At 40.1% G+C, this 17,415-nt stretch overlaps 1 protein-coding gene across 5 annotated transcripts in view; it reads left to right on the top strand.

Annotated features, from left to right (window-relative positions):
* The first annotated feature begins 10 nt into the window (after positions 1 to 10).
* XPO5 (exportin 5) overlaps positions 11 to 17,415 on the top strand; it is a 50,599-nt gene continuing 33,194 nt past the window's right edge. For 4 of the 5 annotated variants that reach the window (XR_001515992.1, XR_001515991.1, XM_015572173.1 and 1 more), the window contains exons 1-13: positions 11 to 263; positions 1,739 to 1,860; positions 2,562 to 2,634; positions 3,923 to 4,060; positions 4,386 to 4,568; positions 7,573 to 7,599; positions 7,987 to 8,172; positions 9,271 to 9,347; positions 11,904 to 12,003; positions 13,350 to 13,433; positions 14,025 to 14,150; positions 15,279 to 15,369; positions 17,132 to 17,260. Coding sequence is in view for 3 of the 5 variants with exons in the window: in XM_015572173.1 (XP_015427659.1) it covers positions 159 to 263; positions 1,739 to 1,860; positions 2,562 to 2,634; positions 3,923 to 4,060; positions 4,386 to 4,568; positions 7,573 to 7,599; positions 7,987 to 8,172; positions 9,271 to 9,347; positions 11,904 to 12,003; positions 13,350 to 13,433; positions 14,025 to 14,150; positions 15,279 to 15,369; positions 17,132 to 17,260 (1,441 nt within the window). In the remaining 2 variants the exon portion in view is untranslated. The remainder of the gene's footprint in view (positions 264 to 1,738; positions 1,861 to 2,561; positions 2,635 to 3,922; positions 4,061 to 4,385; positions 4,569 to 7,572; positions 7,600 to 7,986; positions 8,173 to 9,270; positions 9,348 to 11,903; positions 12,004 to 13,349; positions 13,434 to 14,024; positions 14,151 to 15,278; positions 15,370 to 17,131; positions 17,261 to 17,415) is intronic. The other variant, XM_006776385.1, reaches the window with a different exon arrangement.

The raw sequence follows: 17,415 nt of genomic DNA, 5'->3' as shown, positions 1-17,415 counted from the left end.
CTGCCCCCGCCGGAGCGTCAGCTACTCCTCCTGCTCGCCCCCCCTCCCTCCCCAGCCCTCCGCGGCCCGGCACTAGCGTGTGGTCCCGGCCAAGGAGCTGTCTATACCTCGCGCTCCCGGCCAGCCACCGTGCGCTCTCGCGGCGCGTGGCAGTAGCCATGGCGATGGATCAAGTGAACGCGCTGTGCGAGCAGCTGGTGAAAGCGGTGACGGTCATGATGGACCCCAGCTCCACCCAGCGCTATCGGCTGGAAGCCCTCAAGGTAGCTGGGGTCTGGCGCCCCGGGCCTGCCCCGAGACCCTCCCTGAGCCCATAACCCTGCTTGTCTTTTGCTCACGTGGCCCTTGGACCTCCCTCCCCAACCCGGAGGGACCTTCCCTCGCCGCCCTCCGCGCCTCTTCCCATTCCCAGCCTACTCTGCTCGCCGCGCCTGCCCTTTTCCCGGGACGCCCTGGCCACTCGCTGCTTTTGGCGGTCTTTTCTCACCACCGCTTCCCACTGCCCTCTCCTCTCCCGATCCCCGCTTCTGTTCACTGATACTCGCACCACGACCCTTCCCACAGCTGGCTGCGCTTACTGCCCCCAGCCCCGCACCTCCTCGCCTTCCCCTGGCGCACGTGTCCGTCCCGTACTCATCGCCAGCTACCTACCTTCTTTATGGTCTCCCCGCTAGCCCTCTCCCGACCCGCCCTAAATAGGCTCCAGCCCCCATAGTGCCCCTTAAAACGTTAGACCCCTCCCTACCCTCTTGGGTGTCTTGGGTATTTTGGGCTAATTCTCACACGTCCTCATGTTTCTTACTGCGTGACATTCTTAGGCTGTTTTGCGCGATGATGAACTTCCACCACTTACTTTGCATTTTAAAATACAAGGGCGCTTTGATTTCCTGAAAGTAGTTTTCTTGAGTCCCCAGCTGTGCTACTGGGACTGACTTGTGATGCTAATGCAATTTGAGCATATTCCCGCATCAGGCAGTGTATGTGGGCTATGAGAAGTGAAATGACCATTAGGAAAAATGGTTTACATAGTTTAAGTGATGCACAGTGAGCATCATTTAGAGGAAACTTGACAATATGTAGATGTATGCAACAGAATTTGGAATCAAACAGTTGGGTTGTATTTGTTTTTACTATGAAATATTAAAAATAGATACAAAAGTAGAGAGAATACTGCAGTTGTTTTGTGTATACCCATTGCATAAACTCAGCTGTTATAAAGATTTTACGTTTGCTTTATTCCCACTCCTCCACCAAAAGTTTTTAAAATATATCTTAGAAATTGTTTCATCCCCATTTGCTTCAGGGGTGTATCTCTAACATAATTTTTTTAAAATATATTTTTATTGATTTCAGAGAGGGAGAGAGAGAGATAGAAACATCATTGATGAGAGAGAATCATTAATTGGCTGCCTCCTGAATGCCCCTCACTGGCGATTGAGCCCACAACCCCCTGCATGTGCCCTGACTTCCTGGTCGATGCTCAACCACTGAGCTGCACTGGCTGGGCATAACATAATATTTTAGTCTTTTAGGTCAGATTTTTTTTTCAACATTAGTCGGATATTGCATGGGATATCTGGAACTATGAAAGTGAAAGGAATGTTTATCAGTCTTTACTCATCATAATTGATTTATACTTTGTATCTTTAAAATGTAGCTCAGGTTTGAGTTAAGATGATGCTTTTTTTTAGTCCCTACTCCTGGCTCCTAAGGGAAATGTTAACTTTTCTTCTTTCAGTTTTGTGAAGAGTTTAAAGAAAAGTGCCCTGTTTGTGTCCCCTGTGGCTTGAGGTTGGCTGAAAAAACACAAATTGCCATCGTCAGACATTTTGGCCTTCAGATCCTGGAACACGTTGTTAAGTAAGGAGCTTTTGGATGTTACCACTGAAGCCCATGAGAGAGCTAATCTTTATTTCTTACATAACTCATAGAGATGCTCTTTAGGTGAGCAGAAAAGAACAGTCCCCTAGAAGAAAGGATTGGTCCCCTAGGGGTTATCACAACCTCATGCTGTTCTCATTCAGGACTTAACCTTTCTCTTTTTCAGTTTCTTTGTCCATGTAAAGTGCATAGTACATACTAAGCTTTCTATAAATATTAAGTGATAGTCATTCAGCCAGCATTTATTGAGTTCCTACGATATGCCAGCAGACCTCAAAGTTTTTTTTAGAAAAAACTTTGTAAATCATCACAGAAATGGAATTAGTGATGTCTAAATTGTATTTTCCAAAAAACAACTATATTGTTGAAGATGTCCCAGGTAAATACATTTGCTTTTGTCTGTCAGGAAAATCAAGGGGAAAGCTGATCTGTGCACAAATCCTCTGGTTTCCAATTAATAGACCATTGCCTGTATAAAGCTCTTTCCCAAGAATTTTTCTGTTATTAATATTTTGGTTAAGTGTAGACTGTTTTGTCTGTTCTTTGAAGCAAATTAATCAAAAGCATAATTTCTTAGTGAAATCGCCAACATAATCTAACCCAAGAATCAAAGCTAGTCTCATAAAGAGAAGACTTTTAATGTTGACTGTTCTGTTGACTTTATAAATTTTGGTGGCCAGGTTTCGGTGGAACAGCATGTCTCGATTGGAGAAGGTCTACCTGAAGAACAGTGTCATGGAGCTGATTGAAAATGTAAGGAATGATTGGTTGGAAGACTTGTGTTTCTAAGGTAGTTTAGACAGAGTGACTTCTTCATATAGCATTTGTGTAAAAACTCAATGGTTCCTCATATGTTAGCATGCTTTGTATGATATTAAATGTTACCTTCAAGGTAAAAAGAACCATCATCACAACAAAATCATAATTCATCACAAATGTACTGTATGATAGTAATAGTAAAAATATGCAGAATGAATTTGTTCCAGGAGTTAGAATATGACTTTAAACATGTTTAAGATCCACAGCCTTTTTTCTTTTTTTTACAAAGGTCATAAAAAGTGGAATCTCTACCTCTGTTCATCCCCAAAGTCTGGTGTCTTTAATAGGAAAAAAAATTCCCTTCAAAACTATTAATTAACTTAGGATTTGTATTTTTGCTAGTTGTGGGAAAACTTGGTAAAACAACAACAACAAATAGCCCTAGCTGGTTTGGCTCAGTGGATAGAGCGTCAGCCTGTGGACTGAAGGGTCTCTGGTTCAATTCCAGTCAAGGGCACATGCCCAAGTTGCAGGCTCGGTCCCCAGTAGGGGACGTGAAGGAGGCAGCCGATCAAGGATTCTCCTCATCGTTTATGTTTCTATCTCTCCCTCTCCCTTCCTCTCTGAAATCAATAATATATATATATATATATACACACACACACACACACACACACACACACACACACACACACACAAAACACAGATGTGTGAGAGAGGAACATTGAGTGGTTGCCTCTGCACATGCGCACATGCCCTGGCTGGGAATCAAACCCACAAGCTTTCGGTGTTTGGAATGACACTACAACCAACTGAGTCACACCAGCCAGGGCATCATTAATCTTGATATCAAACAAAGGAGAGTCCCAGTAGTAGTCTTTCTATTTTCTAATACTAGAACTATTGCTAAAATATTTAGGGCGCCTCCCAACTCTCCAAATTTCAGCCCCTCAATGTACTTATTTCATATTCTTCACCCTGGCTTTCTTACAAAATGGAACAATCAATATGAGATTCTCTTCAGTTTCTAAAGGAGAACAATGATGTCTTCCTTACTCTGTGTGACAGCCATTTTATAGGCTAGTGCAACCCTCACTTAAGCTTTAAGTGGGGAGAATAATTAGCAAGAACGCAGGACAAGTGACTCAGACATGGAAAACAGGTTGGTTTATTCTGTTTAGTTTAAAAGCAGGCCTCTTGATGAGTTTTCCCACTTTTATGGCCCAGTTTTTCCCTTGAATTCAGTCTTGCAGACCTCTTAATAACTCTTGTTCTTTTTCAGGGAACACTGAACATCTTAGAAGAGGAGAACCATATTAAAGATGTTCTGTCTCGAATTGTAGTAGAAATGATTAAGCGGGAGTGGCCACAGCACTGGCCTGACATGCTAATAGAATTGGACGCTCTTTCCAAACAAGGGGTATGAAATACAGCTGTACCTTTTTTTATTTTTGGTTCTTCAGAGGTTTATTTTATTTTTATTGATTGATTTGAGAGAGAGAGAGAGAAACATTGGTTTGTTGTCCCACTTATTTATGCATTCATTGTTTGCTGCTTGTATGTGCCCTGACTGGGGATTGAACCCACAACCTTGGCTTATTGGGACATGCTCTAACCAACTGAGCTACCCAGTCAGGGCAGGGCGGGATTTTGTTATTTGTTTGTTTTGTCAACAGAAAAGAGCCTTTAGACAAACCTATAATGAAAAGATGTTTAATGTAACTAGCTTATTTCTGTTAATGCAGGAAACACAGACAGAATTAGTGATGTTCATCCTTTTGCGACTGGCAGAGGATGTAGTGACCTTTCATACGCTGCCCTTTCAGAGAAGAAGGGACATCCAGCAAACATTAACCCAGAACATGGAAAGGATCTTCAGTTTTCTACTTAACACACTTCAGGAAAATGTCAACAAGTACCGGCAAGTGGTAAGGGATAGCCCACCTCCCTGAAGTTGTGTTTTTTAATGAGTGTTTTTTTGTTTGTTTAAAGTTCAAATGAACAAGGAACTGAGGTGTCTAGTTCAGCAAAAGAAGAGGCCGTTTTATGGGCAAAAAAGAAAAGGTGGCAGAAAAAACAACTGATTTTTTTGTTGTTGTTTAAGGACTGATTTTCTAAGAAACTCAGGTCAGTGAGTTTAGTTTCCAAGTGTACTGGGAAAAAATAATTCCTTTTATAGTGAGAAATGTTTTTAAATAGTATAAAAATGAAGGTTAATTCTTAATATTTGAAAGCCCAGATATCTAATAGGTCAGGGTAGTATCCTGGTTAAAATTTAAGGTCTCATTTAGTGTTGGTCCCATTTGTAGTGTAAACTGCCAAGTTTTATTCATCTTGACTGCATGCTTCTTGGTATTTTGTTCTTCCTGATGAGATAGAATTACTCTTAATTTTAATTGTCCCTTCCTGCAGGAAAGGGCAAGCCAGGTACTCTCTTTCTAACCATTTTCATTGTTAGCAGAGAGCCTTCAGAGGAAGGCAGTATAAAAGTTAATCTAACATAATGTCCTCACCAGAGGGCAATTTAGCCCCCCAGGTTGTCACAAGTAGGGATTCCTACTGTCATCTAGTGGGTAGAGACCATGGATGCTGCTAAACATTCTATAATACACAGCCCCTACAGTAAAGAATTATCCAACTCAAAATGTCAAAAGTACTGAGTTGAAAAACCCTGATCTAGAATTCTCATATGTACTTATTTCACAAAATAGGTTGAATTAAATATTAGTGGGGTTTTTGTGTGTTTTTTTATGCCTCTAACAGCTTCATTGGATCTATTTTCAGAGAAGCACTAGACATTAACACAAGTGGGAGAAGGTGCAATGAGCTGCTTTGGTGGGGAGGAACTAACAGTGAATACCTAATATATACCATTACAAGATGGGGCAAAAGTAGGTTTACAATTGCGAGTACAGAAACGGAGTTTATTCTTATATTATTATTTATTAATTATTTTCCAAAACAACTGTAACCTACTTTTGCCCCACCTTGGCCCTGTTTGTACTTTATATATTATTAATCCTCAAAACCAACCCTAAGAGTCAGAAAATATTGTCTCCATTTTACAGATAAGAAAAACAGGCTCAGAGGTAATTATTAACCGTTTGGCTGCTAACGTATTTTTTCGGACATATGCCAAAACTGCAACACTAATTGCGCGTGTATGGGAAAAAATGTAAAACACTTTTTATACAACAAACTCACTTGTATTGCTTTGCAACAACAAAAATTAAAAAATACCAATTGTTTACATAAATTTGTTTTAAATAAGAAGAGCGCGATAGCGCTCCTTAGCAGTCAAACGGTTAAAGACCCCCTAATAAATGGTTTTCATAGAATTCAAGCCCCATTCTTTTTACTAGAGTGGACTTTTCCCAAAAAAATTTCTCCCCAAGATTTTTCAAAAGAAAATATCAAGGAAATAAACTTGCATTTAAAAACCTAGGTGTATTGAGGGTGATTGAGGTATTCTTTTTCATTTCCCTGGGAGATTTAACCCCTAGGAGGAGAACAAATTATGGATACTTAGTTGCCCTGGAAATCTAGCCAACCTGCCAGAACAGATTATTGGCAATAATCTGACACACGTTAGAAACATCTACTGTGGTGTGTGTTTTTTTGCCCCACTTTCCGTTTTCTTCATCTGTGCCACTACTTGTGCCCAGGACCAGAGCACACCAAGAGCCATGTCTTGTACCCCGAACTTCTCAGTTTGCTTGTCCGCTTCCATCCCTTCACCTTCCCAATTGGAGAGTAGGTTGAATGGTAAACAGTGATGGGATGAGCAGGCTCCCTTTCCCTGTCCCATCACCTGGCTCCTGCACTGGTCCCTGGCCTGGAGGATCCAAACAGGAAGGAAGGATTTGTAGGAGTGGAGAGTAAAGGCTGGACTTGGCTGTTGTCACTTGGATCCCTTTCCTCCTTGGGCAGCATTAGTAGATGCTGGTGAGAGGGTCCTACCCCATTAACACATCTACATGAACACTACTAATGGAGGCTTAATACTTGTTCTTTATGAAAATATTTTTTATAATTGAGAAAAGGAATTGTAAAACAAGTTCTTTATTGTCCTAATGGTGGTAAGTTTTATCTATTTTAGAAGTTGTTATTCCTGCTTGTATTATTTTTCCTTTAACGGTCTTCAGGAGTTACTCTTAATTTTAATTTCAGAAGTTCCTCAGGACAATATTATTTTTATATACTTGTAAATTATAAACATGTAATATTTTTACAGAATTTGGGATATAAAGGTAAAAAATCAGTTATAATTGTATATTTACTGAACAGACATTATTTTGATCTGTTTAGCATCTAATATTTTTGTGTACATGTTTTCCCTATATGTCCATCCATATGTGGTCATAAATTGTATTGATTTAATTTTTAAAAATTTACCTTTATTGTTGAAAGTATTACAGATGTCCCCATTGATCCCCTCCTTCCCACTCCCACCCCCTCCCCAGGCTATATTGATTTAATTCTGCTTCTTGCTTTTTTCCATTAGCATTATATCATTTTAATATACCTTTGCCAATTATAATTTGTCTTTTTATTTTTTTAATTTAAAAAACATGCTAATACTTTGTTTTAAACTGTATTTCTTTCATCACTAGCAATATTGAGCCTTATTTGTTGTTCATCTTTTGGTTGTATTTCTTTGTAAATCATGCGCTTTGAAACTGTCTTTGTGGCTCTGAATGTTCTAACAAATTTGTGTAAGCTCTTTAAATAATAACTTTTTGTCATATTGCTAAAATTGAAGTAACCTGTTCGTCTTAGGGGGAATATCAGTTATATGTTCTTAGTAAAGTTGTATTCTTTCCAAGATTGAAAGTTGAATCTATTTGAGGACCTTGATTATGGGGATGGAAAGTTATTACATAGCCTTTTGCTCATTAAAAACATTGGATCCTTATACTTCTTTTCTTTCAGAAGACAGATAATTCTCAGGAGCCAAAGGTAAGAGCTCTTTGTGGCTTTGGAAGGAGACTTCTTTGAGGCTTTCAGGTACAGGATGTATCCACCTAGTGGAGGGTGACCTCAGCCTTGGTTTATTTGATCATTGAGCTAAGGTGGAAGGAAGTTAAAACTACAATATTTGAGATTTCTTGTAGGAAATATAATGGACTCACATATCAATATGGTCTTATTGATATATTGAGACTGCCGGTGTTTGAGAAATGAATGTGTTCATCAGGAAAAAACATGTGATGTTACATGAATACTTTTTTTAAAAATCATTTTCTTTTTAGAATTAGAAAATAGAAGGAGCTCAGGTGTATAACCACTGCTTTCTTGTCTGTGAGTGAGGACTTAATGGTCAAAAAGTTATTTCTTTTCATTCAGGCTCAAGCAAACTGTCGAGTAGGAGTTGCAGCCTTAAACACTCTGGCAGGCTACATTGACTGGGTGTCCATGAGTCACATCACTGCGGAGAACTGCAAACTCCTGGAGGTACTGTGCGTGCTGCTCAACGAGCAGGAGCTTCAGCTGGGAGCAGCTGAGTGTCTTCTCATTGCAGTGAGCAGAAAAGTAAGTTACCACTTCAAACTGACATTTATCTGTGCAGTCTCTGAGGGGGGTGCTTAATTGTTGTGGCAGAAAGACATTTAAAGGTTTGGGTGGTGTTGTTTTTTCCTTGATACCAACTAACTACCTACCTTCAACCCCTTTGTTGTTGTTTTGTTTTGTTTTTAAATATATTTTTTATTGTTTTCAGAGAGGAAAGGAGAGGGAGAGAGAGATTGAAACATCAATGATGACTGAGAATCATTGATCCAGCTGCCTCCTGCATGCCCCCTACTGGGGATCAAGCCCACAACCTGTACATATGCCCTTGACCAGAATCGAACCCGGAACCCTTCAGTCTGCAGGCTGATACTCTACCCACTGAGCCAAACCAGCTAGGGCCCTTCAACCCCTTTGAACAACAGTTTGCCAATATTCTAGGGATTTATCAGCAGAATATACCGAGGTCTGTCAGGCTACTTGGCTCTCGAACAGCTGTGAATCTTACCTCTTCACACTTAAGAAATAAAGTTTTGCCAAAACCGGTTTGGCTCAGTGGATAGAGCGTCGGCCTGCGGACTGAAGGGTCCCGGGTTCGGTTCCGGTTAGGGGCATGTGCCTGGGTTGCGGGCACATCCCCCGTGGGGGATGTGCAGGAGGCAGCTGGTCGATGTTTCTCTCTCATCGATGTTTCTGGCTCTCTGTCTCTCTCCCTTCCTCTCTGTGAAAAATCAATAAAATATATTTAAAAAAAAAAAAAAGAAACAAAGTTTAAAACTCAGTGTTTGTGTCAAAGAATCTTAGATGATGGCTGCACTGGCTTTTTATCTGTCTTGACTAACAATAGGGACCATGACTCTTTTCTCCATAGGAACTCTATCATCAGATGTAACTTATTTATCTTTCATTTCAGCACTGTTGCCCACACATTTGAAAATATAAGTTTTATCCAGATTAGGTTTTAAAAAGCTGGCTTTGCTCTAGTGTTCAGTCAGTCTGGGGGCTATAAGAGAAATTATGAAGTCAGTATATTTGATTAGATAGGTAAGAAGATGTTAGTACTTGGAGGCTTTTAATAATATAGTTTTTCTATTACCTGTGTTCCCCTAAAATTGGGTCTAGGGCAAGTTGGAAGACCGGAAGCCCTTGATGGTCTTATTTGGAGACGTTGCTATGCATTATATACTCTCCGCTGCACAGTGAGTATCCACTCTCCTATGTTTTTTCTAATCCTTTGTTATTCTATGTCATACGTGGAGATATCTGAGGGTCCTGTCTAGATGCTAGCAGTCCATTGATAGTGTTTCTAATTAAAAAATCAGGCAACCTTGGGGTTAGAGATCAACCAAAGGACTTGTATGCGTGCATATTAGCATAACCAATGGACACAGACACTGGGGCGGTGGGGGCTTGGGAATGGCTCAATCAGGGGGAAAAGAGACATATGTAAAACTTTAGACAATAAAAAAAAAAATCAGGCAACCTTCAAGGGACTATTGAATCTTTTTGAAGACCTTATACTGGAAATAAGTCTTGGCTACTGACTCAGCACCCACTCACTTTCACAGTTTTCCCCATTATCCCCAGACAACTCATCTCCATGATTCTCTTTGTCTGCTTCTGATGATCTCTAAGCCTCCTAGTCTCCTTGGTGACTAGGCTTGAGAGTGCTTAGATATGGACCCTGCAGATATGGTCCCAGGGCCTGCCTGATTATAGAACTTCAGACACTCCTCCCTGATCTTCTCATCAGAGTAATTAATACCTGAAGTGTTGAGGCTCTTGGAAACAGCAGGAACAATGTGTTCAATGAGAAATGTGTGCGTAAACCTATAAACATAGTCAATGTCCTAAAATAATGACTCTGCTTGTTTTCTTCTAATTGCTCTGGAAAATTTTTTTTCCCCAAATATTTTTATTGATTTCAGAGAGGAATGGGGAGAGAGAGAGAGAGAAACATCAGTGATGAGAGAGAATCATTGATCGACTGCCTCATGTCCCTCACTGGGGATCGAGCCCACAATCCGGGCATGTGCCCTCAACTGGAATCGTGGAGACTACAGCTCTGTTTTTAAGGGGTCCTGTTAATTAAAGGAGTGACATTTCTTTTGAGTAGCCACTGTAGGTTCTGTCTCCAAGACCCATTAGTTCTATAGAGACCATGACATTCACCCTAAGGTGTCCATCCTATCTCTGTTTGTGCTACTAATACTGGTTAGCAAAGCTATGATTCTAACTCAAGCAAGCGGACTCAAAAGCCTGCTCTGGAACCGTAATGCCATACTGCCCTTCAATATCACTAGATCCTAGGTCTTGCTTACCTGAAGGGGAAGGTACAGAGATTTCCCATACACCTCCCATCCCAACACTTGAGTAGCTTCCCCCATTAGCAACTTCACTAACCAGAGTGGTATATTTGTTACAATTGATGAACCTACATTGACACATCAAATCATCCAAACTCCCTAGTTTACCTTAGGGTTTACTCTTCTACGTGTTGTATGTTCTATGGATTATAAGCACTGGATAATATCCCAATGTCAGATGTATCAGGGTTTATTTATCCATTCACCTATCAAAGGACACCTTGACTGCTTCCAGGTTTGGGGAATTATGACTAAAACTGTTATAAACATCCAAGGTTAACATGCTATAAACATAATGCAGGCTTTTTGTGTGAACACAAGTTTTCAACTCCTTTGGGTAAAAACCGATGAATTTATATCAATTGCTGGATTATATGGTAAGAGTATCCTTAGTTTTGTAAGAAACTATCAAACTGTCTTCCAAAGTGGGTGTACCATTCCTACCAGCAGTTAATGCGAGTTTCTGTTGCTCCACATCTTTGATAGCATTTGCTATTTTTATTGTTAGATAATTGGCTATTCTAATAGGTGTGCAGTGGTATCTTGCTTTAATTTGCATTTCTCTGATGATATGTAGAGCATCTTTTTTTTTTTCTTAATATATCTTTATTGGTTTTAGAGAGAAGGGAGAGGGAGAGAGAGTGAAACATCAATGAGAGAGAATCATTGATCGGTTGCTTCCTGCACGCCCCTTACAGGGATCGAGCCCCCAACCTGGGCATGTGCCCTTGACTGGGATCGAACCTGGGCCCTGTCAGTCCGCAGGCCGATGCTCTATCACTGAACCAAATCGGCTGGGGCTTTGTGCAGCTTTTTATGAATAGAAGTATATACATTCTTCTATGGAGTCATGCTCAGAGTTTATGTCACTGTTCCAGAATATTCAAGAACCATATAAATTACCCAAATTAGAGTGTCTCTTGATGGATGAAATTGCATTGAACGCTATTTTTTTTCCGTCCATCTTTCAGTGTTTGGAGGGTTTTTTTGTGTTATTTATTTATTTATTTGTTTGTTTATTTATAAATGATGGGCATTATTATTTTTTAAATATATTTTATTGATCCCCTACAGAGAGGAAGGGAGAGGGAGGGGGATAGCGAGTTAGAAACATCGATGAGAGAGAAACATCGATCCAGCTGCCTCCCGCATGCCCCCCACTGGGGGTGTGCCCGCAACCCAGGTACATGCCCTTGACCGGAATCGAACCCGGGACCCTTGAGTCCGCAGGCCGATGCTCCATCCGCTGAGCCGAACCAGCTAGGGCTGGTTTTGTTTTTAAATAACAAATTTAAATGTTGCAATACAGACCATATACACTTCCATTTGATGGGAATGTCTTTGGTTCTCTTGATGTGCAACTAATCACACTGTTTTCTCATCTTACAGGACTGCTGACGGAGGAGGCTTGGTAGAAAAACACTATGTCTTCCTGAAAAGACTTTGTCAGGTGTTGTGTGCTCTGGGCAATCAGCTTTGTGCATTGCTGGTGAGCACTTACTTTCTGAAGCATTTCAGGGCCAGTTGAGGAGAGCTTTTATTTTTTCTAATTTAATTTAATTTTTTAAAATATATTTTTATTCATTTCAGAGAGAGGAGGGGAGAGGGAGAGAGACAGAAACATCAATGATGAGAGAGAATCATTGATCGGCTGCCTCCTGCATGCCCCACACTGGGGGTTGAGCCCGCAACGCGGGCATGTGCCCTGACCGGGAATCAAACTGTGACCTCCTGGTTCAAGGTCGAAGCTCAACCACCGAGCCATGCTGGCCAGGTGAGGAGAGCTTTTAGAAAATTATATTTGTGTTAGGGCTGACACATGCCATTGATTTTAGCCTCATATGGAGCATTGCGTATAGATTATTTCATGTGGTTCTACAGATTACATTCTTTTAACAGAGTTTAAATGATATAAATTTCTTTTAACAAATTAATTACTAAAAAAAAATTAATTACTATTAAGAAGAGCAAACATTCACATATGTTATTCCATAAATTCAACAGTGCTATTCTTGTGAATTTTGGTACTTCCAAAACATCGGTCTGCTGAGTACATTAACCCTTAAAGCCCTATTAGATTATGAAACATGGGTTTGAATAAGAATCCTTTTACCAAATTTAAAGGATCTGTTGTTGGATCATTAAAGGAGCTTTAGTCCGATTTACCTAGAAATACCTATCTTTATGGAAATATTTAATACTTAGTCTTATAACTTGAAAGATAGAATACTGGGACAGACATTTATCTTTTATGTTATACCTTTTCCTGGTAGCTTAAATACTTAGAGGATAGAGCTTCAGATGTAAGACATGTACCATGGAGTGATTATTTAATGGTTCACAGAGATGTGAATAGTTCAGAAATAAAGAAATAATATGGATATCTTTCTGTGATTTCTGAAATGAATACTCTTTTGTTTTACTATTTGACTACAGAATGTGTTTGTTTTTTTATTTATTTTAGAGAGAGATCAAGGTGACATCGATTGGTTGCCTCCCATATGCATCCTGACCAGAGATCAAACCCACAATCTGGGCATGTGCCTTGACCGGGAACCAAACCCGCCATCTTTCAGTGTATGGGATGATACTGCAAGCAATTGAGCCACACCTGTCATGGGCAGATGAGTTTTAATGATTATGATTAAGGAAGTAAAAGCGGCTTTCCTGTTTTTTAGCCCTTGAAATGAGGTCTTTCTTAGACCACAAGGAAGTATACAGTCATTTCAAAACTGAAATTTTGGAGGATTTAACTTATCTGTATTTGTTATTCCACTCTTCCCACTCCCCTCCCCTAATCAACATCATTAATGTAATGGACTTTTTGTCCTACAGGGTGTGGATTCTAATGTAGAAACACCAGCAAACTTTGGAAAATACCTGGAATCTTTTCTTGCTTTCACAACGCATCCAAGTCAGGTAAACGTTATGCAGGTAACTTTTTGAAATTTGAGTTAGGTAAGCCCAAACAAAGCACTATGGCCTAAAGTAATCAGCAGCTCATATATAAAGCATAACTCGTATGGCCTTAGAAAATAACTACAGTATCATTAAGAGACTTGCTGAATCTTCTTCTTGAACCAGCATTAAACCATCAAGGTCAACAGCTTTCCCCCCAGCTAAAATTATTTTGATAATGCTCAATCAGATGTGAGGTATATCCTAGGCAATTTACTACTAAAGGTATTTTAATACAAATTAATTGCATCCAACTCAAGATTTCTCTTGTAATACTACCCTGGCATTCCTATAACCTTTCTTGCATAAACGAGAAAGGGGTAGATTTCGGTTAACACTCCAGGAATTTCACCTAACCCACAGTCTGTCTTATTAACGTGTGGTTCATAATGAGTGGTCATTACTGATGTACTACAGTATGGGCAGTTCAAAGTTTTTATAGAGGTTTATTTTCATGAGAAAATATAGTTGGTAATTACTGAGCTAAGTAATAATCTTGGTTATATAAAATCCAAATCCTTAAACAGGTTTACTTTTTTCTCCCATGTTTAGTTTCTACGCTCTTCAACTCAAATGACTTGGGGAGCCCTCTTTCGGCATGAGATCCTGTCCCGTGACCCTTTGCTATTAGCAATGATCCCAAAATATCTTCGTGCTTCTATGACAAACGTGGTCAAGGTATGCAGTGGAAATCTGAACAAGTGGAATATAGATAAGTACACATAATGTGGCTTAGATTGGCACCATTGACAATGGTGCTTGTTTTCTGTGATCCCTTCTGTGGGCATATTCTCTTATTCCGGAAGAAGAAAGCAGTCCATAGTGGTTATAATATCTACTGTTTATCTTGGAGCACTTATATACCAATATTGGGCTAGATGCTAGATAAAAGAAGCGATAGGGCAAGAGCAGTGGCCATGACCATACAGTGAGATAATTGCTTTTCAGAGGTTAAAAGCAGGAAGGAGGGTAGAGTGAAGAAGACTCCAATAGGAAGTAATATCTGATATGAAGGTCAAATGAGAGGAAGATGAGTAAAAAGAGAGGGAGAGTGAAAGCAGACTGCTCACTATCTCAGTAGAGTTGCTTATGAATTCCCTGAGATCTGCTATGGACTGTTACTAGTACAGATGCTTAATCTTGGTTTGTAAAATTAGAGAATGGAACCCATTCAAGAGTCCCTTTATTTCTTCAAGGAATTCACCTAACACATACCAATGTGTCCTAATTGTCTGCCATAGTCTTTATTCCTTTTTTGAATGAAATATAAGAAAAAGTTCCATGCTTATTCCCAGGGTCCAGCATCTAAGTAGCAGATAGTTTTCAGTTCTTTTTTACTTATTTCATGCTGTGTTAGCACTCTCATGAGGCATTTTTATACTCAGACCCTTAATAAATTCCATAACTTAATTCTCTTTGAGAAACCTGGAAGAAAGTATCAAGTAAAAGTCCTCTTTTCTGCCGCTCTTAGGATTATTGGAACTGGGACCAAATTGTTGACGTGAGATAGACCAGAAGCAGTTATTTATTTTTTCATGAACAACAGGCATTTATTTCTCACAGTTATAGAGGCTGCAAGTCCATGATCAAGGGGCCGACAGACTCAGTTCTGATGAAAACCCACTTCCTGGTTCATAGTGGCCATCTTCTCACTGTGTCCTCACATGGTGGAAGGGCCAGACCTAGTTATTTATCATAAAATATCTCGTGTAAACCCTAACTCTTCTTAGTGCTTGAATTCCAGGAGTTCAAGACTCTTGATAGGTCCATTTTCATCCCTTATACCAACTATCTTTCTCTTTCCAGATGGGCTTTCCTTCTAAAACAGATAGCCCGAGCTGTGAATACTCTCGATTTGATTTTGATAGCGATGAGGACTTCAATGCTTTCTTCAACTGTAAGTGACCTGGAATGTCTCTCAATAGTCTCAGAATGGCATCTAGTGTTGTGAATCATGGTGCATGACCCGTGGGGTTCAATATTAAAGAGCCCTAAATTTGAACAGCTGCCTGTTTAGTCTCACATTTCAGAGGGTGCTGGGATTGCACTGATTTCAAGCCTAGGTGCATGCACACACACTACCTTTGGAGATTGATTTTTTTAAAATATATTTTTATTTATTTCAGAAAGGAAGGGAGAGGGAGAGAGAGATAGAAACATCAATAATAGAGAATCATCGGTTGGCTACCTCCTGCACGCCCCCTACTGTTGATTGAGCCTGTAACCCAGGCATATGTCCTTGACCGGAATTGATCCCGGGACCCTTCAGTCTGCAGGCTGACACTCTACCCACTGGGCCAAGCCGGCTTTACTGAGATGTAACTATTTACCATACAACTCACCCACTTGTAGTATACAATTTAATGGTTTTTAGTATTTTCAGAGTTGTGCATCCATCACCACAATAAATTTTGGACATTTTTATGACCCCAAGAAACTCTGTACCCATTAGCAGTCAGCTCCCAATCCCCTTTTTTCCTAGCCTTGGGAAACCACTAATTCACTTTCTATGTTCTGAACATTTACACTAATAAAAGACAAAGATGCTAATTGACCATACATTCGCTACGCCCATCAGCCAATCAGAAGAGTATGCAAATTAACCCAACAAAGATGGCTGTTAAATTTGCATACTGCAGGCGGGGCGGGACAGCACGATCCGCCGCCCACCCTGCTGCCATCTGGGCCTGCCATCTGGGACCCGGGGAGCGGGCCTAAGCCAGCAGGTGGTTATCTTCCAAGGGGTCCCAGACTATGAGAGGGCACAGGTTGGGCTGAGGGACACCACCCCCCGCCAGTGCACAAATTTTTGTGCACCGGGCCTCTACTTTCATATAAATGGAATTACACAATACTAGAGGCCCGATGCACGCTTTTATTATTATAGATGTGATCTTTTGAAACTGCTTTCTTTCACTTAGCCTAATGTTTTTAATATTCATTTATGGTATAGCATGTATTGGTACTTCATTACTTTGTATTGTCAATATTTTATTTTATGAATATATACATTTTACTCATTCATAAATTGATGGAAATTTGAGCTGTTTCCACTTTTTGGCTATTTAGAATAATCTATAATAATAAAAGCATAATATGCTAATGAGATCGAACAGCCGAACAATCTTCTGGACATCCTTTCAGATGACCTTCCAGATGAAGCCAGGGCTACGAGGGCCGAGTCCCTTGTACGAATTTCATGAATTTCATCGGGGCTCTAGTCTGCTATAACACTGGTGTACAAGTTTTTTAGTGTACATCTGTTTTTATTTCTCTTGGGTGTAGGCCTAGGAAGGTAATTACTGGATCATGTGGTGATTTCATGTTTAATGTTTTGAGGAACTGCCAGGCTGTTTTTCACAGCAGTCTGCATTTTATATCTGTACCAACCTCATCTTTTCATTCCAACAGAAATGGGAGACCATTTTTTGTTTGCCATTTACAGGATCTAACTGATAGGGCACCTTCCAGAGATAATTTGTATTTTAAAATGTCTGGATTTGTTAACAAAGCTTCATTGAACATTTGTTACATTCAAAGTATAAGTCTGCAAAACAAGAGTCTCTTCGAACATTTTCCCCCTGAGATGGATAAATGAATGAACATTAACTAAGTACCTATTATATACCAGTTATCGACTCATGTCTTTCTCTTGGCAGCCTCCCGGGCCCAACAAGGAGAGGTAATGAGGTTAGCATGTCGTTTGGATCCCAAGACTAGCTTCCAGATGGCTGGGGAATGGCTAAAGTATCAGCTGTCAACTTCTGTTGATACTGGATCCATAAACTGTAAGTTGTTTTTTTTTCTAATCCTCACTTGAGGACATGCTTATTCATTTTAGAGAAAGAAACATTGATGTGAGAGAGAAACATCCATCAGTTGCCTTCCCATAGGTGCCCAGATCAGAGATCAAACCACAGTGTAGGTATGTGTCCTGATGGGA

Source organism: Myotis davidii, unplaced genomic scaffold (assembly GCF_000327345.1).
Source record: "Myotis davidii unplaced genomic scaffold, ASM32734v1 scaffold167, whole genome shotgun sequence".
NCBI classification, from domain to species: domain Eukaryota; kingdom Metazoa; phylum Chordata; class Mammalia; order Chiroptera; family Vespertilionidae; genus Myotis; species Myotis davidii.
This window is presented reverse-complemented; position numbering and strand designations above follow the sequence as displayed.